At 50.8% G+C, this 27,653-nt stretch overlaps 1 protein-coding gene across 4 annotated transcripts in view; it reads left to right on the top strand.

Annotated features, from left to right (window-relative positions):
* Positions 1-27,653, top strand: part of UBASH3A (ubiquitin associated and SH3 domain containing A) — a 46,503-nt gene that overhangs the window by 17,608 nt on the left and 1,242 nt on the right. For 2 of the 4 annotated variants that reach the window (XM_015132822.3, XM_015132821.3), the window contains exons 7-13: positions 8,195-8,318; positions 13,911-14,010; positions 16,760-16,882; positions 18,684-18,776; positions 23,599-23,743; positions 24,461-24,567; positions 25,470-25,579. In XM_015132822.3, the coding sequence (XP_014988308.3) occupies positions 8,195-8,318; positions 13,911-14,010; positions 16,760-16,882; positions 18,684-18,776; positions 23,599-23,743; positions 24,461-24,567; positions 25,470-25,579 (802 nt within the window). Of the gene's footprint in view, positions 1-8,194; positions 8,319-13,910; positions 14,011-16,759; positions 16,883-18,683; positions 18,777-23,598; positions 23,744-24,302; positions 24,568-25,469; positions 25,580-27,653 lie in introns of all 4 variants that reach the window. The other 2 variants (XR_013414883.1, XM_015132824.3) reach the window with 2 other exon arrangements.

The raw sequence follows: 27,653 nt of genomic DNA, 5'->3' as shown, positions 1-27,653 counted from the left end.
TCTAGGGTTCCCCCCACCACCCAGACAAATAAATAAATCATTAAGTTGAACACAGATGTATCAGCATCTACTCAATCTACAGATTTTCAGATCTGTGCTGGACATTTGCTGTGGACATCTATTTCCAGAATATATCCATCCAGGGAATTCTTTTCTGTACCCTTCCTATTGAGGTTCATATATAAGGCAAAACTATGAAAATTGTGACATTTTATTTGAATAGTCATTAAAAACTACTTAAAAATAGTCAGAGGTTATATGGATATCTAATAAGACTAACATTTTGAGTAAATTAAGAAAGAATATATTTTGAAGAGCTGAAATAAATGATTACTTATTGGTCATTTTTATCCAAACCCCCCAAAAAAGAAAAGATGGTTTAATAGTACCTGATAGAAGCTCTTGGTGAAATGATTAGAATTTGCAAGAAATAGTAGTAAAAATAATGAAAGTATTGTCTGAAATATTTATAGAAGGAGATTTGGTGACTATGGCTGATTTCTTTAGGTATTATATTTCTTTTTGCTAATTATTCATACACTGAGATTTGTATAATGAGCCAGGGACAGCACCTATGTCCCTGGGCCCCCCCACTAAACATAGTAGCCACTTGACACTGAAGGAGAGCAGATTCCAGCCAAAGCCCCACAGCTGTGCATACATGACATTTCATATCATCTTCTCTTGAGGCCATTTAACTTCTTACCCTAATGAATAAGAACTTAGGACCACAAAATGCAAATATGGGATGAAAAATGCAGCCGTTGTCACATGTATTTATTGATGTGTTGACTTCTAATCCACTTAAATCTATTTTAAGGCAGCTTAAGAGATGCCCAATAGCTTTGCACACTAACATCACCTCCTGTGCCTGACTCTGTGCCATGCATTTCCCTTATTAACTGATTTACTTCTCCAGTACCCCCAGGGTGGGCACCGTTATTGCTCCATTTTATAGTTGATGAAACTGAGACACAAAGAGATCAACTCACTTGCCTATGTTCACACAGCAAGTGAGCAGAGGAAACAGGATTCCAGCCTCATACCTAATCCCACACTTGGGCTTTCAAATCTGACCTCAACTGCCTATAGAAGAGATCATTAAAATTTAAAAATAAGTCCATAAAGTAAATTATGACACATCCATACAATAAAATATTTGCAGCTTTAAGATAATTAAAAGGGAGAATTTTATGTTATTTATTTGAAAAAATATGCAAGATTGATTGATAAATGAAAAAAATAAGTTGCAGAATGATGTGTCTGGCATGATATACTTGTGGGGGAAGGGGAGAGACACACATAACCGTCTGTAAATACATGTGCACAATATGTATCTCTACATATACGTATTCCTAAAGGTTCCCTGGAAGGGAGAATGTCTGGAAACTTCTAATCATGGTTACCTGTGGGTGTTGGGAGTGGGAGCCAGGAGAATGGAACAGAAATGGGAGGGAGTCTTTTCAAACACGAACATTTCATAATGTTTAAATGTATGAAGCATATAAATGCATTACTTACTCAAAACATAAATTAATCCATTTTAAATTTTAAGAAGAGAATATAAGAAAGCTGGGTCAAAGGGAGAATAAAGGTGGAAAAGCTAGACAAAGTCAGGGCTGAGGTTTGTCCACACTGCGTGTGCTGTGAGCTCCCAGCTCCGAGCTTTCCCACATCCAATAAGAAAACGGACACACGTTCAACCAACAACCATGGCCATCCCAGACGTGTGCAGACCAGCAGTTCAGGAGAAATACACTTTGTGACATAGACATGTCCATGGGTCCAGGGGCCACATCAAAATCACAGGATGTGGGTGCCACAAGGGATTGTAGAGATAACCTAAGGCAACTCCCCTGCTGGAGAGCTGAGAAGACTCAGGCCCAGGAGGCCAAGGGATGTACAATCAAGGGAGTTCTTGCTTTCTTGCAAGCTCAGTTCATCACCCGATCCAATCCACAGTTTAAGGAATAGAGAGGAGATGCTGGCTGTACCCTAACTAACCATCTAAATTTCAGGAAGGTTGGGGCTCCCCTGTGCCCCTGCATCATTCAGCATGTCCTTCGCTGTCTGCCCAGGACGGGAGAGTTTCACTGTCACAGAGGAACCACAAAGACTCTGCAGAAGATGAGTCAGCGGCTATGATACTTTTCATTTCACAGTGAATACATTAGACACCTGCCTATCAACATAACCATTCCGGCTTTTATGCTGGGATGTATTAATGAAAACTGCAGTGAAAGGAAAGAGAAATAAGCACCGGGCTAGGTGCTGTGGGGTGTCTGATTGGTCCTGCTTTGGAAGCACCCTCATCGTGGCTGGAGGAGCAGCAAGGCACCCTGACAAGCTGTGACCTGTGCTTACGGGCCAGTGAGGCAGACGATGTTGGACTCCACTGTGCTGGCTAAATCTTTTCAAACTGCTAAAAGTCCTTATTAAACATCTAAAGCTTTCAAAATCAGAAAATCATCCTTGAATGTCTCCACACATCACTCATGTATTCATTAGTGGAAAATGTGGTCAAATGGTAATGTCCAGAGGCCAATGGACCCATGGACGGACAGAGAGCTGTGCAGATGTTTAATAAATACTTCCTTCGAGCCCTGATCAGGACTCACACTTGCGCGATCCAAGCAGCAGAACCGCTGGCGTTATAGTGCCTGGAAACAGACCTGCAGGTGCACCAGCAGGAATCCCCCTCCTCACCAAAGAGGGCACCCTTCCAGGTACGAGTCTGCAGCTCCAATGTGTAGTACCTGTCAATTAACACATCAATCACCCATCACCACCATAATGACCCCAACCTCCTTGCCGGATAGTGCTGGGATTCTTTGGACTTACCTACTGCAAACTCACACTATGATGTTTGTCCATTGCTTTGAAGATCAGAGATGGCCTGGAGAGACTGGTGATGGAGGACCGTATTCACAAACCACCGCAGCTTCCAATCCTCTGTACAGGAGAGCAGAGGGCGCGCCCCTGGAGGACAGAGAACAGGGAGGCTTGAGTGTGAGGGCTCAGGAGAATAAGTGCCATCCCCCAGTCAAGATGAGGACGTTCCCGAAACTGAAGACAGACACAGCAGGATTACTTCAAAAACCTCACAGCAAGTTTACAGCAAGTATCTCAGACATAAGAAAGGTACAATTAAGGGCTAAATTGCATCCTGCCGACATCCATATGTGGAGGTCCTGACCCCCAATACCTCAGAATGTTACCTTATTTGGAGACAGGGTCTTTAAAGAGGTGATTAAGTTCAAATGAGGGCATTAGAATGGGCCCTGATCCAATATGACCAGTGTCCTTATAAGAAGAAATGAGGACACAGACACACACAGAGGGACAGCCTGTGAGGACACGAGGAGAAGATGCCTGTCCACAAGCCAAGGAGAGAGGCCTCAAGAGGAACCAGCCTTAACGATAGCTTGACCTCAGACTCACAGCCTCCAGGACTATCAGAGCATCTGTGGCTGTCGTTGAAGCCACTGTGGGACTTTGTTATGACCGCCCCAGGAAATGAACACAGGAACCTGGTGATGCAGCCCCCAGATGGCAACTGTGTCCTTTTAAGAACCAGAGAGAGGCGGGTGGATCACCTGAGGTCAGGAGTTCAAGCCCAGCCTGGCCAACATGATGAAACCCCGTCTCTACTAAAAATATTTTTTAAAAAAACTAGCCAGGCTTGGTGGTGGACGCCTGTAATCCCAGCTACTCAGGAGGCTGAGGCAGGAGAACTGCTTGAACCTAAGAGATGGAGGTTGCTGTGAGCTGACACAGTGCCACTACACTCCAGCCTCAGCGACAAAGTGAGACTCTGTCTCAAAAAAAAAAAAAAAGAACCAGGGAGAATTCAAACACGTCTGTTTTATGATGAAACACATCTGTTTCACAAGAGATCAAGAGACTCTCTTAAGTTAAAGAGAAAAATGGAAACGTGAAAATGCTAAGCTCTTTTCTTTCTCCTCCCGTCACCCATGTTCACAGTGTAATCTTGATCGTATTTCATTTGAAAGACCAGCAAAATGCACTCCGTTTCTCTCTGTAAACCTCACAGATGTCATCAGTTGATAGCAAAGCCCTACCGTCTGCAGAGCCAGCCGCAGGGAGGGTGTGGGTGCCCTCGCCTTGCCCTCAGGAAGGGGAAACCAACCAACATTTCCTGTGCTAATGGGCTATGAATTGGGCCTCGCTGCTCTGAGCGTGTTAATTTGAAGAGGAAACGCTCGATTGTTCCAATGAGACTATATTCTTGGTCTACTTAGGATCAACTCAAGTGTGCATTTCCTATCTATTGGCATCTGACAGCTTGAGGTGATGCAAAGTAAATTGGCCTGGACCTGCCATAGTTTATAGATGGAGACAGGGCAGGCAATAGTGTGAGAAGATCAGGTGCAACGTGCAGATGATTCAAGAAACACATGAACTAAATCAAGATGCCGTGCAGGGGATGGGTGGTCCAGGGTGCATATTCAGAGAGTGCAGGGTGGGTGCTGAGATGCAAAAGAAAAGATGCCCTTCCTGGCTCTGGATGGGTCTCGGTGGAGGCACAGGAGCTACTGCTGGTTTTATGAGAATGTGGGGACTTAAGACCTCTATGGGAGAAATGCAAATATTTGCAAATAGGCTGGAAAAATAGAAACATGCCCTGTGCATGGCTGAGAACAGTAAACTGTGGCAATTCCTCCCATAGTCATTTCCAGGTATAATGAAATTCCAGGCTAAATCTCAAAGGGACCATTTGTTGGAACTTCACCAAATGCATGAAAAGTTTATCTGGAAGAATAAACAGGAGAGAAGACCTGAGAGAAAACGTTGAAAAATAAAAATGAGTTATTTACCCAACCAGATGTTGAAAATAGTTTATGAATCTACAATATGGTCCTGGCTTAAAGGAGGTTAAAAAACAGATCAGAGGGACAAGATAGAGATTGGAGGAGCAAGTCTAGTGTCCTGGAGAGGTCACATCTGACCAAGGGCGCATCAGAGATAGGGACAGAAATGGGTAAGAAATAGACAGTACTGGCCGTACGTGGTGGCTCATGCCTGTAATCCCAGCACTTTGGGAGGCTGAGGCGGGTGGATCACCTGAGGTGAGGAGTTTGAGGCCAGCCTGGCCAACATGGCGAGACTCCGTCTCTACTAAAAATATAAAAAATTAGCCAGACGCAGTGGCGTGCACCTGTAGTTCCAGCTGCTTGGAGGCTGAGGCTTGAGAATTACTTAAACCTGGGAGGCGGAGGTTGCAGTGAACCGAGATCCCCCCAAAAAAAAAACATTAATTAAATAGACGGTATTTCATATCCCTTCACATTGTACACTGAAATCAATTCCTGGCAGAGACAAGGATTAAATAGAAACAGAAAAACATTTTAAAAATAGAACTGCTTAGACTGGGCGCAGTGGCTCACGCCTGTAATCCCAGCACTTTGGGAGGCCGAGACGGGCAGACGAGGTCAGGAGATCGAGACCATCCTGGCTAACACGGTGAAACCCCGTCTCTATTAAAAATACAAAAAATTAGCCGAGTGTGGTGGCGGGCACCGGTAGTCCCAGCTACTCGGGAGGCTGAGGCAGGAGAATGGCGTGAACCTGGGAGGCAGAGCTTGCAGTGAGCCAAGATCATGCCACTGCACTCCAGCCTGGGGGACAGAGCGAGACTCCATCTCAAAAAAAATAGAACTATTTAAATGAATGCATTTCTGATTTCTGGACTGGGGAGAGTTTTGAAGGGTCAGAAGCAGTGGAAGGGATCTTAAAGTGAGACTTAGCAGGCCTGTCTTTAATAACGATTGTCAAATGCTTAAACTCAAAGACCTCTGCAGGTTAAACATCATTAAGAACCCTACGCTGTAAAGAGCAAGCTGACAACAGTGCTTTTCAGAAGATATTTATAAAGTTGACGGTCCCCAGTGGGTCATCCACTTGAGCCGATTACCTGCCCCAGCCCCCGTCCCTCCAACGGTGACCCGGGGTCCCTGGATGCTGCTAGCCCTTGGACATTTTTGGTACCCAGGTGACTTATGCCTGCCTTTTTCACTTACTGACCAAGAAACTGTCTCCTGGACTCTTCCTCTTCAAAGACTACATTCAAAACTTGCTGAGAAAAACACTGAGGCTTTGAGAGAAGAAATGGCCAAAGAACATGAACAGGAGAGAAATAAATGGGGGAAGGAGTTCCTGTTCATTAGTAATAAAAGACTGCACGAAAAAGGGAAGCCCGGCCAGGCACAGTGGCTCATGCCTGTAGTCCCAGTACTTTGGGAGGCCAAGCTAGAAAGAAGGATCCCTTAAGCCCAGGAGGTGGAGACCAGCCTAGGCAACATAGCAAGACCCTGTCTCTACAAAATAAAAAATAAAAGTAAATTAGTGGGGCGTGATGGTGCATGCCTGTACCAGTTACTTGGGAGGCAGAGGTGGGAGGATCACTAGAGCCTGGGAGGTCGAGGCTGCAGTGACCCAGGATCGTGTCGCTGCACTCCAGCCTCAGCAACAGTGAGAACCTGTCTTTAAAAAAAAAAAAAAAATAGAATTTTAAACCAATGAGGCACCATTTCCCCTCACCTTCTACTAGACTACAATTTGCTTTTCCTGAAAAAGCAGTTCAAATTCAAAAAGCCATAAGGCAGCATTCCCAAATGTGGGTGGATGAGGGAAATGGGGTTAGATTTTATGGTTAACTGAGCTGGAGGATTGCAGATACTTTTTCATCTTTTTAAATTTGTTGTATTTTCCACATTCTAATAACCGTAAGAAACAAAGTATCCTGAATTTTCCCAATGGAATTGGGAATTTAAAATGCTAGAATTCGCTGAAAGCAAGAGCACAGTGTTAGTAGAAAATGTTGGGCCGGCAAAGGATGTTTTATGCCTAATTCAACCCAGAGAAATCCCGCAGAGCTCCTGCTGAGAAATGCCTGCGTAGCCACTGGACTGTGCTCGTGTATAATTTTTAAACAGAATTTTCAAAGATCTTTCCTTTTATGGAATGAATTCCCCCTTGGGGAAATCGATCATTTGCTGTTCTTAGGAGGATTTCCGCGGCCGTTGGGTCTCTGTTTCTCATTCTCACTATCTTCCTCTGACCGCTCTGCCTGTTTCTTCCAGACACATTCATTCTGGGGACCCCACAATCACCCCCTTCCTATTCCAGAGCCTGGCGTTCTCACTGCTGCTAATTGCTGGCGTCTTTCCCCTCAGTGGTCCCCAAGCACCCGAGTGCCTGTCCACCCCATGCCACGTTTCTCGATTCGTTGGAACACAGCAATTTCCTCATTGCCTGCAACTCCTTCCACTAAATGCATCTTCTTCCCTCCAGATGTGAGCAGAGCTCTTCAATGTGGCTGTTCACTGCTTGTTCATTCCTGAATCCCAGCTACATCCATCTGCACACCTATGACTGTATTAGAAAGTGGATCAAATGGGATGGTGTACTAGTCACGGTGCCCCAGAGACAGAGACAGAGACAAAGGCAGAGAGACCGAGAGTGACTGAGAGAGAGAGAGACAGAGAGAGAGAGAAATCTAGTTGAAGGTTCAAGACTGTGGGCCTGGCAAGTCCACAGTTTGCAGGGCAGGCTGGCAGATGGGAGACCCTGGGAAGCACTGAGGTTACAGCTCTAGTCCAAAGGTGGTCTGGAGGCAGGATTTCCCCTTCCTCATGGCCCCCAGTGTGTTTTCTCTTACGACCTTCACCTGGTTGGATGAGACCCACCCACAGTGATGTGTCGAGTCATTCAAGGACCATTTTCTGATTTTAAAAGCTTTAAATGTTTTTAATAAGGACTTTTAGCAGTTTAACAAGATTGAGCCAGCACCGTGGAGTCCAACAGCTCCATCATCTAGAGGGCGGTCTGCTTTACTCAGCATAGTGACTCAAACGTTAATCTCATTCTAAAAAATACCTTCACAGTGACATCCAAAATAACATTTGACCCAATACCTGGGTACTGTGGCCTAGTCACATTGACACGTAAAATTATCCATCATAGATAGTGATCGTTGTAATAAAACAACCACATCGTCCACACTTCCTGGGGCCTGAGCACTTCGCACACGCTACTTCATTCTGTGCTCATGGGAACCTTTCTGGGGAGGTTGTCCAGGACATTCTCAAGTACATACATGACCAGATGCTGGGTCTCCATGGCAACAACACGGTCTCACCTCTGTTCAAACCATGCTTTCCTTCCCCCGCAGGATGTACACCTTCAGTCTAGCCACGGACCTGAACTCCAGAAAGGACAGTGAAGCCAGCAGCAGATGCAGTGGGGAATTTCTTCCACAAACGGCAAGGAGTCTTAGCAGCTTACAGGCCTTGCAGGTAATAAAACATTCCCTTTTTTCTTTTTAGTAAACTAAGCAAAACCACACTTTGTGTTAACTTCATGGTGGATGCAGCTTCATGGGTGTAGCTTCTGTTCCATAGACACATGCTCCCTGCTGCCCTAGAGCACAGACCCAGGGGTAGGTCAGCAAGGGGGCCTCCCACCGGTGCTGAGGTGCCAGGGGCTCCTGCCTTGGTCTGTCTGCTCTGGGCAGACAGGGAGCCACCCCTCCATAGCAGAACGCCCCACCTTCGAGCTCCTCAAGGCAGCTTCAGTCATGGCACCAGGACACGGGGCACAGAAGAGGCAGGGACGCAGCTCTACCCAGAATCCCGAGTTCTCACCCCATTCCCTCATTCATGAGCCAAGCGGCCCCCAAGACGTCACCTGCCCCGATGCCTTGGCCCCTCATCTTTTGAGGCAAAACTCTGCATAACCTGGGGGGTCAGCAGACTCAGGCCAGGGTCCAGGACACAGCAGGGCACCCCGAGCCAGCCACCCTCACGGGGCACATGCAGGAGTGCAGGCGCCAGGCAGGGACACCAAGGAGCAGGCAGCGCCTCCCTGAAGGCAAGCAAGTGGCGCCGCGTCCCTGATCCTTGAAGATCTGAAGCTTCACCTTCCTTACAGAGGAGCCCTCAAGAAGGGCTGCACCTGCTGCTGGCCTTTGTCCGGTTGCCACAGTGGTGGAAATGCCTCTCTGTCCTTGTTGTTCCCAAATTCACCCGCCTGTGCCCTGCCATGTGCCGCACACATTACTTTAGGATCTCTCATCCCTGCTACCCAGTGCCTCTCTGTCCTTGTTGCTCCCAAATTCACCCGCCTGTGCCCTGCCATGTGCCGCACACGTTACTTTAGGATCTCTCATCCCTGCTATCCCCAGTCGACACAGCAGGCGCTATTCCTGCCCCCTACCCATTTCACAGATCTGAAAACTGGGGCTCATGGAGGCTAGGAAGCTTGTCGGAGAGCACACAGACTCCTAACCACCCTCCCATCAGACTGTTGGCAGGATTACATGAGATGGGCCATCCAGTGCCCACCACGGCCAGGCCCCTGGTGCGGAGAGACTGTTGTGCCCAGAGGGTGGGGTCGCAGGAGCCTGGCTTATTCCCTAGTCCCCAGGGCCCAGCCTGGTGCCTGGTCCATAAATCTCCAGAACAACCACAGGAAGACCCTGCCGGGACTTGTCACGGGCTCACCTTAAGGTCAACGCTCACCCTCTGTTACGGATTGAATTGTGTGCCTCCGAAATGCCTATCTAGAAGTGCTTACCCCCAGTCCACTCAATGTGATTGTATTTGTAGACAAGGCCTTTAAAGAGGTATTTAAGGTTAAATGAGGCAACACAGATGATGCAATCTGATCCAATCTGACCACTGGTCTTATAAGAAGAAGGAATGAGGAAACAGACACACACAGAGGAATGATCCTGTGAGGACACAGGGAGCGGACGCCACCTGCAAGCCCTGGAGAGAGTTCTCAAAAGGAATCAGCCCTGGCAACGCCGTCATGTCTGACTTCCAGCCTCCAGGACTGTGGCAGAGAAAACTCCTACTGTGGAAGCTAAACAGTCAACCCACACGCAGAGTCCCTGTCGCTGTTGGCGCCTCCTGGCAGCTGGTGCAAATCAGGCCAAAGCTAAGTGGCCTTGGCAGGTCTTTGCTGCCTTGGTGGCTAGGTGAGGAGGCCTTTTCTTGAGAAATCGAGAATGTGTCTCTGAAGCTGGGTTATGTGAAGCTGGGTGTATGTGAAGCTGGGTGTATGTGAAGCTGGGTGTATGTGAAGCTGGGTGTATGTGAAATGGCGATCAGCGTTCACCATGCGAGAAAGGCCCAGACTTGGGAGAGCCAAAACTCCCCAGGGCTGTGGCCTACTTTCTGGATTGAAGGAGGGGGAGAGCCTGGAATGGATGTCTCCGCTCGTAGCTCAGCCTGTGTCTAAACCATGCTTTCAATGGCTGAAAACAGAACATGCGTCTGCCTATGAACTGGCCCCCCTCACGTGGTCTTCTCTATAGGGATTTCATCCCTTCCCTATAATAAGAAAAGACAACTGGCCGCAGGTCTGGTAGAACGCACCTGTGGGAGGCAGAATCATGGCCCCAGAGATGATGCCCTAAGCCCGGGAACCTGCGCATGTGACCTTATTAGGAAAGAGAGCTTCTGCAGATGGGATTGAGTGGAGGGTCTTGAAATGGGGAAATGATCCCGGGTTATCCAGGAGGGCCCTGAACCCCATCACAAGTGTGCTGATGAGAGAAAAGCAGAGGGAATCTGATACAGCAGCAGAGAAGGCCATGCAGCCACAGAGGCAGAGAGTGGAGCAATGCGGCCACAAGCCAAGGAACGCCTGGGGCCACCAGGAGCTGGAAGAGGCAAAGAATAAATTCTCCCCTAGAACCTCAGAGGAAGCACGGCCCTGCCAACACCTTGACTTTGGACTTCCAGCCTCCAGAGCTGTGAGAGAATAAATGTCTGTTGCTTTGCACCACCCAGCCTGTTACGGCAGCCCCAGGACACCAATGCAGTACCTTCCATGTAAGAGCGTATGCAGCCCTGCCTCATTCCACAGGTCCCAGGGGTCAGTCCATTCCACTCCCCACAGGCCTTTCTTTTGCTTTACCATCATATTCCTGTGGCAAAGCGCCACAGAAGAGCATTTTAAATGCTCTGAGCTCTTCCAGGAAGAAAATACCCCAAATCCAAAACTTCGGGGACTTTGTTACCGGGCAGAATGAGGTTCCAAGCACATGCATGCTTTGCAACCTACTTGCAGATCAACTCTCTACAGGATAATGGGCTAGGATGTTTTAATATTCATTCTGGGACGGGGCAGTCGGTGCTGCCTCTCGGTGTCAGTGTAGGCAACCTCTGCATAGCCACACTTCACAATTGCAAGACAGCAAGACAAACCTTCCCCTGAAGCTCTTCCCCAGGAGATGAGTGTTTCTATCCTGAAACACACATCTGAAGTTCTCCAATAAGGGAAAACAATACTATTCACTTGGCCTCACCGTCTATCCATTTTGAAGACTCAGCCCCGTGACCCTTAAGAAAGTGTTTGCATGGCAACTGCAAACATTCTCGCCGGCTCACCAATCCCATAGTTTATGCACCTACCAAATGTAGTCAGGGCCATCAAGAACCGTCTGGCCCTGATAAATTTCAGCAGCTGGAAATTCTGCATTGTCCAGGCCAGTGTGGACTTCACAAGGCATCCACAAGATCTGGCAGGAGCTGCCTGTGGTGCTGACCCCAAGAACGCTTACAAGGCAGGTGAAATTGGCCCCCACCCTGCTTTCTGGTGTCCTTTCATTCCCAGTAGTTTCCAATCACTTCCCAAGGTGCAGGGACACCACTGGGGACCACTCTTGCCAGAGCCCGTGGCCAGTTAGTGCAGACCCTCGAGACTGGATCACTGTTCACAGAAGCAAGTCCAGACAGGAATGATCAGCTGCACTGGCCAGGTAGAAAATGAGTCCCTTCCTCCCCGAGGCTGTTTGGATGTTAAAGGCGTTTGCGTTTTCTTCTCTAGGATTTGGGGGAATCAGGACGATGCTGGGGCTGGTGTATGAGGGTTTACGCGGACAAGGCTCACCGCTCCTCACCTCTCTTCCTTACCCTGCTCAGTAGGAAAACACACACAAGAGCCGCCCTGTCATTTTAGCCTAGAGAGAGCTGTGTGGCCAAGAGGGAGCAGGGCAGGGATAGCGACTGTCTGAGCTGCCTCCTGCCCAGGGGTCCTCCCTGCCCTGTCCCTCCCTGGTTGCCTCGGCTCCAGGCAGGACTTGGTCCCCAGAAGGCCTCGCAGCCCACCTCCCGTGGCAGGCCCTGTGCGCTCTGCCCCCACCGTCTCTGTCGATGACTCATCTTTCCATGTTCATCTCTTGGCCCAGGAAGGCCTGCAGCTCCCTAAAGCAGGGATGCTGTGGCTGCAGCTTCATGTCCCAGCATGTGACACGCTCCCTCCTGTGGTGCCGTGTCACAGGGAGGCTGAGGCACAAGTCCTGGGTGCCAGAGGGCAGCACCGCTGGGCCTGTGTTGCTGCAGGGGTCCCCACCTCCTGTTCTGAAATGGACCCCCCTGGATAGCCTGGGCCTGGCTCTGGGGCTGGGAATGTTGGTGTGGGGCCAATGTCAGCTGGTACAATAGTGTCCTCCAGGGAAGCAGCCGAGACTGGTGTCTCCCTCCAGGGTCCTGGTGCAGGGCTTATGCTCCACGCAGCTGTCCTGGTGGCCTCTAGCTGGCTTGGCCCCTGTAACTCTGCTCTCTGCTCCCGGGGGACCATCCTCAGCTCTCATTCACTCTCTCCATCTCATTTGCAGTGGGTTCCTCTCAAGGCTAGCACCTCCACTTGATCAGCCCGGCACAGCATGGGGAGAAGGGTGGCCCAGCACCCCCTGAGGGCAGAGCCCCCCAACACCATCCCACACAGAGGAGGCCCCTCCCAAAGGATAGCCGGCCTCCCTGCCCCAAGCATGACCCTTGGGCTACTTCCCCAAAGCACAGGCCTCCCAGAAACAGGGCGGGCACGAGCCCTGTGACTGGCAGGCTCCAAGGCCATCCCAGGGCTGCCTGAGGCCAGGGAAGAACGTGCCAGAGAGCTGCTGTCCCCAGCTCGAAGCTGCTGGCCACCACCAAAGCCAGTCTCATGCCAAGAAGAAATAAATAAACTGTAAAATACTGTTTTCCTCTAGCATTCAGCCACACAGAGAATGACCAGCTATGGGAAAACAGCAAGCGGATGGATGAGGGTTTCTCCACTCAGTGCTCAGAAGCAGAACTCACACCTGGAAGCCATAAAAGGACGGCCCCTCAACATGCCAACACCAGGGCAGTCCTGCAGGGCTTCTCAGAAGAAGTGTGCCAGCAAGAGAGGAGACTAGATATACAGATAGATGATCTATATTATAACAGTACATATTATAATATAGATGGGGATAATGTCCTAAGACGTCTCTATGGGAATAAGGACTTAGAAAAGACAGAAAAGTAGCCGGGCGTGGTGGCTCAAGCCTGTAATCCCAGCACTTTGGGAGGCCGAGACGGGCGGATCACGAGTTCAGGAGATCGAGACCATCCTGGCTAACACGGTGAAACCCCATCTCTACTAAAATACAAAAAAAATTAGCCGGGCGAGGTGGCGGGCGCCTGTACTCCCAGCTACTCGGGAGGCTGAGGCAGGAGAATGGCGTGAACCCAGGAGGCGGGGCTTGCAGTGAGCTGAGATCCGGCCACTGCACTCCAGCCTGGGCAACAGAGCCAGACTCTGTCTCAAAAAAAAAAAAAAAAAAGAAAAAGAAAAGACAGAAAAGTAGAAAAACAGATGTGTCATGGTAGGGGCCAATCCTGTCTCTTTTCATTTCCTTGATGTTAGAATGCCCAGGAAATAAAACGTCAGAAGAAATTGAAGAGATTGCCAATTTCACATCCTCTTTCATTCTAATAATTTGGGCAAAATGGGCTGAGCTATTGACTAACGAAGGAAGAGATTCCCTCCCAGTTGCTGGGTGACTGGGAGAGCTGCTGTAGGTGCAAGTCCGGTGAGTTGAGTGTTAAACTGCGTGTGCCTTGCTTCCTGCCCAGGCCACCGTTGCAAGGAAGAGCGTGCTGGTGGTTCGCCACGGGGAGAGAGTGGATCAGATCTTTGGGAAGTCATGGCTGCAGCAATGCTCCACTCCTGACGGTAGGTCACGCTCAGGCAGGTGTACGGACAGAAACACTATAGATCTGACCAATGAGATCTCCTTCTCAATGACCTTACATGGCACCAGATCCCCCGAGGCACCATTCTGTAGAATGACCATGGGTAGACGTATATGTGGAAAACGTGCCTGCTACATCTTCCTCCAGGGGTGTTCCATGTATGCATCTGAGTGTGTGTGTTGTCTGTAAGAATCTTCCATCAACTTCTCTGTGGATGATGGAGGAATGGTTCTCAATAGGAAGCAGATCTGCTAGTGTGAATGCTTGAACAGGTCTTTTCATCCCAGCAGCACATATGTAGCATTTCGTTAGTGAATGCACCCCAACCTGTGGTCTCTGACCCTGCCGCTTCTGGCACACGCTGTACCTCTCGGTCTCATCTCTGAACCTCTCCAACCTAATCTTGACTGCTGTAATTTTTGGCTATGCAGCTTAACAGATGGACATATTCTTGAACACGCCTCCAGCGCACCCCAGCTTTGCTCCTCTGAATGCCAGGAAGTAAGAACAGTGCTTATAAATACACATACCCACAAGCCAACCTCTGTACTTATGATCAATGTCCACATCAGTGCTCATCTCCTAATAGGAAGCCTATAGTGTCACAATTTCTAAGCCATGACCCATTACATAAATTAAGGCATTGAACATAGTGACAGAACCAATTCACAGTTGCTAGGTTAGCTGAACCCTTTTGGGATCCCCCTCCAGAAGCCCAGCAGACCCAAGAAAGTGGGAAATGAGTAGGGAAAACCATTGGCAGATGACAACCACACACTAGAAAAGATTCTGAGCACATAGCATCATGATCAAACATATTTCCAAGAACTCACAGAGCTAATAATATGGTCACCTCTATAAAACAAGGTCAAGTAAAGATACAAGAGCTTAAAGAAGCAACAATAAGACAATAGGCGGCTATCAGGATGCATTAACAAACATATAAGAAACTTTCTTGGAATAAAACAATTTTTTTAGCTATTGAATTACTGAAGCTATAGATTGAACTGACACACCATGTCCATGGTGGGGAAAATCAATACAAAACAATCAACACCAAAAATACTTACTGGACTTCATAGAAAAAGAAAAAATATTTGGTCATCTGGACAAAAGATCAAGTCACTTATAAGGGAAAATATTTTAAAGGCACTGGAAATCCCCAACTGAAAGGAAACTCCTGGCGGATCTTTTCCCAAGGTAGAGCAGCCCTTGATAAAGTAAAGAATGACATCTAGTTTGTCTGAGTTTTGTATATTACAAGGTTTAATAAATCACAATGAGGTATAGCCACATCCTCCTCCAAGGTGACCAACCTCAGGGGGCCCCTCACCTCACCCCATATTCCACACAGACTCTGCTCCCATCGGGACCTGACCTTGGCCCACATCCTTGTCATCTCCTGAGCTCTGCCCTCTGCCTCCAGAGTGATCACAACTAAAGTGTCGATGACAGCAAAGTACCTAAATGGAGTGTGTTGACATTTTGGCGGGGATCACAGATGCCTTTGAGAATACAATAAAATTGATGGACTTTCTCTCTGATTTTAAAACTACCTTTCCCAACAGCTAATGCTGGCATTGAATAAACACCTCTAATTTCAAACAAGAGTCTCTGCCCATGGAAATCCCAGGGAGGGAGTCTTCAGAAAACTCCTACATGGAACCTAAAACATAGGCATGAAAAATAGCCATTGTGCCCCGCTGACCCCTGCTGCCTCCCACTGCCCCCCACCCCCACTCTGAGTTTGTGCAAGGCAGTGGGCCAGGATGAAAGGGCCTGGCATATTCCAGGGTGCAAAGGGCAGGGGCTGCTATGTATGGCAAAGCAGGTCTCAGGAAGGTCAGTGTGGCTGCTGGAACCTACTAGTAGCCAGGAGGCTTGGGGTCCCTTTGGAGAATGTGAAGGCAAAAGAGTGCACTGGAGGGTGCAGTGTGTCGTGGTGCCCTGTGTGAGGATAATCAGTCACCCTGACATGAAACCAGCCCCCCGACTTGTTGGCCACTCCCTCTCGCACCAGACGCTGGGGTATGGGTGTTACCTCACTGGCTCCTCAAAACTGCTACTCTTTCCCTGTTTTTTACTGATAAGAGAGATGAAATCATTTGCTTCTGGTTGCACAGTGAGGAGATGGCGATGCCAGGATTTGCCACCAGACTGTCAGATCTTAGAACTCAAGGTCAAACTCCACGTGAACCCTGACACCAGGCAGCCTCTGGTGGGAGAGAGTCCCAGTGAGCCCACCTAGCTTCCGGCCTGGCTTCAAGCAATTGACTAAAGAATGCACAACACAGGCATCTCCAGTTCAAGCACTCTGTCCCCTGAGCAAGAAGGATACGTTTAAAGCTAGGGGGATGGATCATTGATGGCAACTTCAGATACTTACTGAGTTATGCTAAACCAGTCATGGAGATACTTTATCAGGTTCTTTATCAGGAAAATGTAAGAGTGAATCTTCGTGGGGCATTTGGGGAGGACAAAGAGGGTTGCATAGTTCCTGGGGCTGAAACTTAAGTTTTCTGCGTTTGAGAAAATGTTGTGTGCACAGCCGAGCAGCACTTTCTTCTCAAATTGAAGCCACGTTGCAGAGCATATTCAGAAGCAACACAGTTGACAATAATTTCAATAATAACCTTGCTGTTAGAGTGGGTCTTGGTCTTGGGGGTTTTGTGGAACAAATCTGTTCTAACTTGATGAAACTGAACATCTGATGCTTCTTTATACTTCAGGGAAATACTACAGGCCAGACCTGAACTTCCCTTGTAGTCTGCCCAGACGGAGTCGTGGGATCAAAGACTTTGAAAACGATCCCCCATTATCATCCTGCGGCATTTTCCAGTCCAGAATTGCAGGTATGTTTGAGGGCTGTATAGTAGGAAAAGTAACAATAACAGCAGCAATGATTACCCAGCCTGAGCCCTAGGTACACACCCTTTGATACAGTGTTAGCTTTGTCTCCAGTCTGTTGAGGAGGCTGGGGCACAGAGAGGTTAAGCAACTTGCCCAAGGTCACACAGCAAGAAAGGGGCAGTGCAGAGGTTTGATCTAGGAATGGATGATTCAGGAAGTTGGGAGGAATGAAAGACAGGCATAGAGAGAACGAGAGAGGGGAGGAAAAATCAACAACCACTGTATGCACCAAAGAGCTCACTTTACAATGGAAAACCACATCCTCTCATTGGTTTTATTTCCAAATCTGTCATTTTGGGCTTCTGTTTCATGTCTGGCGGTTCTGCTTCTACGTAACTGAGGTTTTTTAAACAGAAGAGACCACTGAGTTCATCAAGTCTTCATTTCCTAAATTCAGAAAATGGAATCCAGAGAAGCAAGTTACCCCAATGGTTAATTGTAGAGACCCCCATGGCCCACTCTCCCGGGCCCCCACCCAGTGGTGTGCTCAGAAATGTTTAGCCACCTGCTCTGGGCAGGGTGGGAAGCCCGAGCAATGGAGTTATAGAGTCCTAGAGTTATAGTTATAGCACTTGCCAAGTGCAGTGGTGAGAATACTGCACTCCCTGACAGCTGATTCCAGGCTCCCACTGTGAGGTGCCAGGACGATGAGTCGAGAGGAGACAGTGGTCCCAGGCCTCTGTCTCTGGCTCGTAGGTGACATCTTTTGTCTTCCTCTCCTCTTCTCTGCATGTCTCTGTGCACAGATTTCCCCTTTTAGAAGGACGCTGTCATACTGGATTAGAACCCACCCTAATTTAATTGATTGAGGTGCACACCCTTATTTTAACTTATCACTCTGTAAAAATCCTGTTTCTAAATGAGTCACATTCTAAGGCACCAAGGGTGAGGACTCTAACATTTTTGCAGGGGAGGGGACACAGTTGAACCCAGAAGAGCCTCCACTGGAACCTCGCTCACCAGCTTTGGGGCTGTGCAATTTTTCTGCCGTAGGGACTCCCATATTTCCCTGAGAGCAGGGCTTCCAATATCACAGGCGGAAAGGCGATGTACAGGCTTGTCCTTCCACGAGCCGCAGTGGGTCTTGAGTTTTCTCAAATGACCACACATGTGAAGCCCGGCCCGTTTCTGAACTCACAGTGGTGCAGATCCAAAGCCCAGGCCCACAGGGCTGCTTCTCTGCTGAGGGTCTTAAGGCCTGAAGTCAAGGTCTCTGCTGGACTGAATTTCCATTGGGAGCTCAAGTCTCCTTCCAGACTCATTCTGCTGTTGGCCAAATTCAGATCCTTGCAGTGGGAGGACTGAAGTCTGTTCCTTGCTGGCTATTAGCTGGGGGCTGCTCCCAGCTCTAGGTGCTGCCCACATTCCTTGCCATGCGGTCCCCTTCATCTTTACAGCCAGCAATGGAGAATGTTCTGCTGAATCCTTCTCACTTCACAGTTCTCTTTTTTCCGTGACTGGCTGGAGATAATCACTGCTTTTAATGGGCTCACCAACTTGGTCAGCCCCACCCACCTTGGATCCCCTCCCTTCTGCCATAGGATGTAACCGTCCCAGGAGCAACAGATCATCCTGGTCACAGGTTCCGCCCATACTTGGGGGCTGTGCAGGGTGTGTCACACTAGGGGGTGGAAACCAGGAGCCCTTTGAGGACCCTGCCTACCACAGGGAACACGTGGCTCATCTGCCATCAGAGGCTAGGATTATGAAGGGGCATTTTCTGCCTTTTTCACTATTTTCCAGGGGACGCGCTACTGGACAGTGGTATCAGAATCAGCTCTGTGTTCGCCTCCCCAGCCCTCCGCTGTGTGCAGACGGCCAAACTCATCCTGGAAGGTCAGTGAGAACCTCGGTGAGCTTCTCCTACTGCCTTGACCTTGTGGCTATTCTCCAAGGGGAGTGGGAAGGGAGTGGAGGTGGAATTGGATGACTGGCAATGAATGCCCACACCAAAGTCATCAGGCAGGTATGAGCCAGCCCTCCAAGGATGCTGGCAGGCACGTTGAGTCCATGAGCGTATCTGGGATACTAGGACCGTCAGACCAGTAGGGGCTGGTGTAGCTGAATGCCAGGGCCTGTCCTCACACTGTTTCTCTTTGGCCTCCGTCAGCTAGACATTTTAAAAATACACCTGGAAAGGAGCATTCAGAAACCTTCAGAGCTGGGAACAGCTGCTATGGTTCCTTCTAAGTCTGAAATGCATGACCTTTCCCAGGGCAACGCACTGCGCCAGTGGAGCTGTCCAGCATCCTCAAGGGCTGATATGTGTCAGGAAGCCCTGGGCAGACCTTTCTGCAGCTCCCATCTATGGGAAGAAAAAAGTTTCTGCCCAGAGGAGAGCAGCCTGTCCCAGAGGCCTGAGCTCTGCCTTCAGCCTGAACCCTGTCCTGCTCCTCTTTGTCTGGGAAGAGGGATGAGATCTCAGTCCCCAGGCAGGGACTGGCTGTGGCCAGGAACACGGGTGACATGGGACAGGGCATGTGACCTCCATGGTGACAGGGGAGAGGACAGAGCACACAGATGCAGATGCAGCAGGAGGGCAAATGTCAGGGACAGGGCTTGCCTCGACTTTCTCAGAGACCTAGGAATTCGGGCCACCAGCAGAAAGTAGGGGCAGGGACTGTGGGAAGTTTGGAGTGCGCTAAAGGTATGAATGGCTGTCAGGGAGAGGGGGCCCAGGTCATGGGCTGGGAGATGCAGGGTGACTGCTGGGCAGCACTCAGAGCCCACCCACAGTTTGTGAGCATGAGTTTAAATGGAGATGCATTAGCCGGACTAGGGGGTCTCTTCCAGCTTAGACCGGGAGTGGGTGGAGAGTGGGATGCAGCTAAGGGTGGGGTTGAGCTGTGAGTACAGTGGAGCCAGAGGGGACGGGAAGACTTGAGGGCATAGTGAGAGGGTGACCGTGCCCATGGACTTCCAACTGGGTCAGCTAGGAGACCGAGCACGGGGGAGGTGAGTGCAGGAGAAAGGAGGTGATCCGAGTGAGGGTCAAGATCCACGAGGGGGGCTGTTTGGAGACAGCAGAGTTTGGCACTGCACCATGGCAGGGCTGCCGTGGCTGGAATGACAAGTCCCAGGTGGAAGGAATGGGTGCTCAAGGCAGACAGGAAGCCGTGTCCTGCAGGAAAGGGGCAGGAATGGAGGGGCCATGGAGGAGCCATCCCGAAGATGGTGGTCTTGCTGGGGCTTGCACATGGGGCCACATCAGAGCTAGGGCCACAACTGGTAGGAGCTGTTGGAACAGTAGTGCATCCATCGCACACGTGTGCATTGCCAGTTCCCATGTCCTCAGATCCCCTCTACCCCATCAGAGAGGCTCCCTCAAAGCACCTTCAAATCCAGGTGCCCAGGAAGCCCCGGCCAGGAGCGGACCTGACTCCACCCACAGAGCCTCTCAGGCTCATCATTCCTGTCCTGTGCTCTCCTGAACCTTCCATCCCATAATCCAGTTCTAGTTTCATGAGGCACAGAAATCCATTTTATCAGCATGGAGCATCCATGATCCACCTTCCACGCACTTAAAAATGTCGAGACACCTTCTGCCCACCTCAGTCTTGCAGCTTCATCCTTTCATTTCCCTCCCAATTGTGGCACAGGACCCCAGCCCCCTGCACAGCATCTCAGGTCACAAGACAGAAATGCAGATTTATTTCACTTTGCCTTGGAGGTTCCCATGTTAATTGCTTCGCCGCCCCTCTGGGCTCTCAATGAGCCCGATGAAGACCAAAGAACAATATCAGCTTATTTGACCAAACCACGAAAGGACTCAGGAATCCCCAAAGGCCTGACGGCAGTGTAGCCGGAGGCCAGAGGCAGCTCCACCAGGGCAAGCAAGGCTTCCACAATCCTTGTCCCTCCTCACAACGCTTGCATGCACATACGCATACCACACACCACACACACCACACACACACCACATGCCACACACACACACCACACACACCACATGCCACACACACACTACACACACCACATGCCATACACACACACCACACACACCACACACACCACACGCCACACACACCACATGCCATACACACACACCACACACACCACATGCCATACACACACACCACACACACCACATGCCACACACACCACACGCCACACACACACCACACACACCACACGCCACACACACCACACGCCACACACACCACATGCCATACACACACACCACACACACCACACGCCACACACACCACATGCCATATACACACACCACACACACCACACACACACCACATGCCATACACACACACCACACACACCACACGCCACACATACCACATCCCATACACAGACACCACACCACACGCCACACACACACACCACACACACCACATGCCATACACACACACCACACACACCACACACACACCACATGCCATACACACACACCACACACACCACACACACACCACATGCCATACACACACACCACACACACAACACACACACCACATGCCATACACACACACCACACACACAACACACACACCACATGCCATACACACACACCACACACACCCACACGCCATACACACACCACACACAACACACACACACCACATGCCATACACACACACCACACACACCCACACGCCATACACACAACACACACAACACATGCCATACACACACACCACACACACCACATACACACCACACGCCACACATACCACATGCCATACACACACACCACACACACCACACACCATACACACACACCACACACACCACATGCCATACACACACACCACACACACCACATACACACCACACGCCACACATACCACAAGCCATACACACACCACACACACCACATGCCACACACACACACCACACGCCACTCACCACACGCCACACACACCACACGCCACACACACGCACCACACACACCACACGCCACACATACGCACCACACACACCACACGCCACACACACACCACACGCCACACACACACATGCCATACACACACACCACACACACCCACAAGCCATACACACACATGCCACACACACACACCACACACACCACATGCCACACACACACCACATGCCACACACACCACACGCCACACACACGCACTACACACACCACACGCCACACACACGCACCACACACACCACACACCACACACACACCACACACCACACACCACACGCCACACACACACCACATGCCATACACACGCACCACACACACACTACATGCCACACACACACACCACACACATCACCACACACACACATGCCACACACACACCACACGCCACACACACACCACACACATCACACACCACACGCCACACACAACCACACACATCACACACCACACGCCACACACAACCACACACACCACACGCCATACACACACACCACACACACACCACACGCTACACACACACCACACACATCACACACCACACGCCACACACAACCACACACATCACACACCACACACCACACACAACCACACACATCACACACCACATGCCACACACACACCACACACACCACACGCCATACACACACACCACACACACACCACATGCCATACACACACACCACATGCCCCACACACACACCACACACACCCACACACCACACACACCCACACACACCACACACCCACACACACACACCACACACTGCAGGGAGGAGTCAGGGAGGACTCGGGGGCCTGGTTGAGGAAGGAGGACTCGGGGGCCTGGTTGAGGAAGGAGGACTCGGGGGCCTGGTTGAGGAAGGAGGACTCGGGGGCCTGGTTGAGGAAGGAGGACTCGGGGACCTGGTTGAGGAAGGAGGACTCGGGGGCCTGGTTGAGGAAGGACTCAGGGGCCTAGTTGATGGGGAAGGACTCGGGGGCCTGGTTGATGGGGGAAGACTCAGGGCCCTGGTTGATGTGGGAGGACTAGGGTATCTGGCTGATGGGGGAGGACTCAGGGGCCTGATTAACTTGCTTTAACTCTCTTTTCTAAGCATGCTTGATGAAAGAGCGCCTTCCATGGACCTAAATCACATTTGAGGAACTAATTTTATGCCCAGCATTTGAGTTCCCAGTGAAAACATTCAGGTCCTTTTTCCACTCAAAAAGAGGTGGCCTTACTTTATGGCTCTTCCTTTAATCAAAATATAGAATGCTCGGGAAGTGTGAGTTGCAGGGAGTCAGAATGTTCCAGAAGATGGCTCCTTCCATTGTTCACCTCTTGCCCAATCTGTGCAAGTGTTCATCAGGAAAGGGCCTCATGAGGCCAACATTCTTCGCGATGGGTCACATCTTGTCCATTGATCGGTGGATCCGCCATGTTGGAGGATGCGGGTGGTGGGCTGGTTTCACGGGTGCTCAGGTGAGCCCCAGCATGAGCCTGCTGCCTGGGACACTCACCAGCTCTTGGGAGACTCTGGTCCTTCCTGGCACACAGGGGGCCATCACTCCTCTGATACCTTCCCACTGCTCATCAGTGTTGACCTCAGAAATAGCATGGCTATTCCTAATCACAGAACGGTATTTGCCAAGAAGAAAATCACACTGTTTAAAAGGTATGATTTAGACTTGTGTGTGACGGTCTGAGATCTAAACGGAGACTTATTTATGCAAAGTCAGGGTAGATGTTGAGGATGATAAACACTTGTATTCTGTTGAGTCCAGAACTCAAACTGGAGAAAAAAATCAAGATACGAGTGGAACCTGGAATCTTTGAATGGACAAAATGGGAAGCTGGAAAAACCACCCCAACCCTCATGAGCCTGGAAGAGCTGAAAGAGGCGAATTTCAACATCGACACTGATTACAGGTATGCTGTTCGAAAGTTCTCTGCCACGGGGGCTTTTCCAGTTCTTATTAAGGAAAACTTTCATGACACTGTTAAAGTGGTGAGAAAGGCTTTATTCAAGAGGGACTGCTGCAGTTGGGTTTTGCAGCAGGGGAGAGAGGTGGGGCTCAATTCCGAATACAAGGAAAAGTGGGGAGTTATAGCCACAGAGCAGGGTGGGAGTTGGTGGATGGAAAATTCCTGAGAAGGTGGGTCATTCTTGCTAAACTAACCTAAACGGGGACTCTTGCTAAAGGCAGGCCGAGGTGATCAGACATCACCTGGTGGGGGTGGTAGAGGACAAGGAACTTGATCAGATTTCGAGGGTAAGAGGTTCTTGCTAAATTCACTCTGCAAGAACAGACACAGAAGCCCAAGGGTCAAGACCTCATCGAGAAGAAGGTTCAGAAGAGCTGGACTGGAGTTTGGTCAAGGAGAGAGTCTTTGTCATTCTCCGCCCATGTCTGACTCTGCCATCGCAGAGCCCTCCTGGTGTTGAGTAAGAATGTGTGCTGGAGATTGACTGTCAGTGCTTTGCCAGTTTTCAGCACAAAACTGGAGCCTCCCTGTTGACCACAAGCCTGCCTGGAGGCAGAGCCATCCCAGAAGAACGTTCTCCTTCCCCAGCTAACCGTAGCCGCGCCCTCCTAATCCCTACCGAAGGGCCAGGGCAGCAGCCTCTCCATCTCCTCCTTCCAGGCCCGCATTTCCCCTGTCTGCCCTCATGCCGGCCGAGAGCTACCAGGAGTACGTGGACAGGTGCACGGCGAGCGTGGTGCAAATCGTCAACACCTGCCCGCAGGACAGTAAGTGCCTCACCATCCTCTGTATGAACAGCCCCTGGGGCTCGGGGAATTACCTCTGAGATGGAAATTGGCCAATTTTCGGAACCGATGAATGCCCCCACTTCCCCTGCCCCCCACCCCCCATTCTCCAGCAACAAAGTGTTCATCGCCGCTGCTACCGCTGCAGTAACCACGTGCACAGACACGCACTCCCCTGCCGCCCAGGCCCCGAGACCCCCCAATCCTGGTACTGAGTGCTGATGGGACCCAGGCCAGCAGGGTCAGCACAAACCACCCGTGTCCAAGGGATTCAAGGCAGCTTCCTGGGAAACAAAAGAGACAGAGAGAAAGAACAACCAACTTCCAGGTGGAGCCCCCTTCCCTGACCATCACACGGGTCTCCTAACCCTCCCGTATTGCTTTGTCCTGGATGAAGCACATGCAGAAGCACTGGCTTCCCACACCTTCCCCCGAGCTGGCAGGGACACGCGCGTCACCTGAGCGAGGCCCACTCGGCCCGTGGTCCCAGGCGTTCTTATCTAAAGCAGGAGTCGTAGCAGGCTCGTGTGATAAAACCACCGGCTGACCTTTCTCAAGTGAGTCAGCCTGGGCGGCAGCCACCGCTACATCCCAGTCTGTGGCTGACGGGACCGAGGCAGCCGGCCACCACGGGGGTGGCTCAGCTCACTTCCTAGGCCTCCCTGAGGCTGGTGGGCAGCTGCTGAGTACAGGGGAATCCACGAGCGAGGGTGGGATGCAGGCTTCACTAAGCGGTTACCAGCCACACTACTTCTAGCCCCAGGGTCTCACCAGGCTTCGGGGCACTCTGAGGTAGCTCTGCCCCCACCAATTTGGGGACCCTGGTCTAACAAAAGGTGCTCTCTGGGGCTGCTTTGACCTGGAGGTGTTCTTGTTTCACACAGCGGGCGTCATCCTCATCGTGAGTCACGGCTCCGCGCTAGACTCCTGCACGCGGCCACTGCTCGGGCTGCCGCCCCGGGAATGTGGGGATTTTGCCCAGCTCGTGAGAAAGGTACGTGCCCACTCTTGGCTCTTCGGCTGCAAAGTCAAGCACCCCGAAGACACAGGTTTATCACATCCACTTCTCAGAACGAAAACAAGTGTCCGGCAGGCCCAGGGCCGCCAGGATCCACATGCCCCTGGAGATTGTGCCCACCTGCTCTTGGGTGAAGGGCGACTTCGGGCCGGGGCTGGTGGATAGGTCAGTCATCCTCATCATTGGTCACTTGCCAATTTTTTACCAGTCAGCTCACGCCATAACCCCTTGCAGCTCTCATAGAAAAATGGACAGTCTGCCGGACGTGGTGGCTCACGCCTGTAATCCCAGCCCTTTGGGAGGCCAAGATGGGCGGATCATGAAGTCAGGAGATCAAGACCATCCTGGCTAACATGGTGAAACCCCGTCTCTACCAAAAATACAAAAATTAGCCGGGCGTGGTGGCGGGCGCCTATAGTCCCAGCTATTTGGGAGGCTGAGACAGGAGAATGGCGTGAACCCGGGAGGCGGAGCTTGCAGTGAGCCAAGATCACACCCCTGTACTCCAGCCTGGGCGACAGAACGAGACTCTGTCCCAAAAAAAAAAAAAAAAGAAAAACAGACAGTTCAGGAAGGAGTCAGCAGTTTGGATGAGGAGGGAAGAAACGACAGTAGTACTCACTTCTGGCCTCTTCTGGGGACCTGGGGCAGGGTGGCTGGTGGATGAAGAGGAGCCCCTTGATCCTCTTGCCCTTGGAGTCACCCAGCACGGAACAAGCTTGAGCTAGTTGTAGCTGTCAGAGTGCTCAGGTGCTGGCAAGGGCCTTGTGAATGACAAACAGAGGATAATGCACAAGTGGCATCTTGAACAACCTTGATTATCACCCAGCAAAGCGAGAGGGTGCCGTCCAGTCCATGGGTGAATTGAGGCAGGCAAACTCAGGAGTGTAGATCCCGCCCCAGGCCCAGCCCTTCCCTGCAGATCTACTCAAGGCTGGACTCCCCATGGTAATGAGTCCATTGGTCAGTGCCCAGGCAGCACGTGCAGCACGGACAATGCCTGGCATCAGAAGGGCTTGAGGCCCTGACCTGGTTTCTCCACACAGCACTGCCACAGGACCACACTGGCCACAGCTTGTTCACCATAAGTTGTGGGCAAGAGAGGGTGTTGCTGAGTCCCCCCAAGCGGTCGGGGGCTTCAGAGGAGCCCAACTCCCAGGCCCAGTTCAGTGATGCCAGCCAGGCACCTGCAGGAGGGCTTAGCTCTCTAGCTGCACCTGCCTCAGCAGCTGGATGAGAGCTTACGCACACGAGGAGCATGCCTGCCACGGGTCATTGTCACTCAGCAAGTTGGCATCAGACACCCGAATCCCCCTTTCTTGCTCCATTTTCCTCTGCACCTGAGTAGAAACAGGCTTCCCCGGCAAAGTGTCTCCAGGGTGGTGTGTCCCAATTATGATCCAGACGTTTCCAAGCACTCTGGGTTCCTGAGCCACCAGGTGAGCATTGTCCAAACAGGGCTGCTCAACCCCCCCAGGCCACACTGGTAGAGGTCTGCATGGATTTTCCTGGGGACTGTCCGGGCAGCCCCGGCACCACCTGCTCCCAAAGTGCTGCTTTTGCTTCTTTCTGCAAATGGGTCTCCCACACACGTGCTCTGGTGCGTGCATCCCTCCTGTCCCTGCCCGCCTTCCCACAGCCCCATATACACATACCAAGCCCCCAGCCCCAGGCGCTCCTGGGGGTCCCTGTAACCAAGGGTGGCAGCACGGCACACGGCAGCTGCTGACAATTCCCCAAACCCATGAGCCTTTGTGGCCAAAGCTCCACCGGCTCCTTGGACCCTTCACCCCCTTCCATAGATGCCAATCTGGAACTTCCAAGCTCCTGGACTTTCTTATCACGTGGTGTCCACCCTGTCCCCACCCCAAAATAAGCTGGACTTGCTCATGCGAAAATGCAAAGGGGGCTCTGCCAAAAGATAGGTCCCCATATCAGGGCAGCTGGAAAGGGAGCACTCAGGACCCTCCCCGGCCAGCCCATCACCGCCCCCTGCCCACAGCCTCTACAAGCATGAGGAGAGAATCGCCCCAGAGTCAACACCAGCCTC

This window comes from Macaca mulatta, chromosome 3, assembly GCF_049350105.2.
Source record: "Macaca mulatta isolate MMU2019108-1 chromosome 3, T2T-MMU8v2.0, whole genome shotgun sequence".
Taxonomy (NCBI): Eukaryota; Metazoa; Chordata; class Mammalia; order Primates; family Cercopithecidae; genus Macaca; species Macaca mulatta.
The sequence above is the reverse complement of the archived record's forward strand: the minus strand, read 5'-3'. Positions and strand labels throughout refer to the sequence as shown.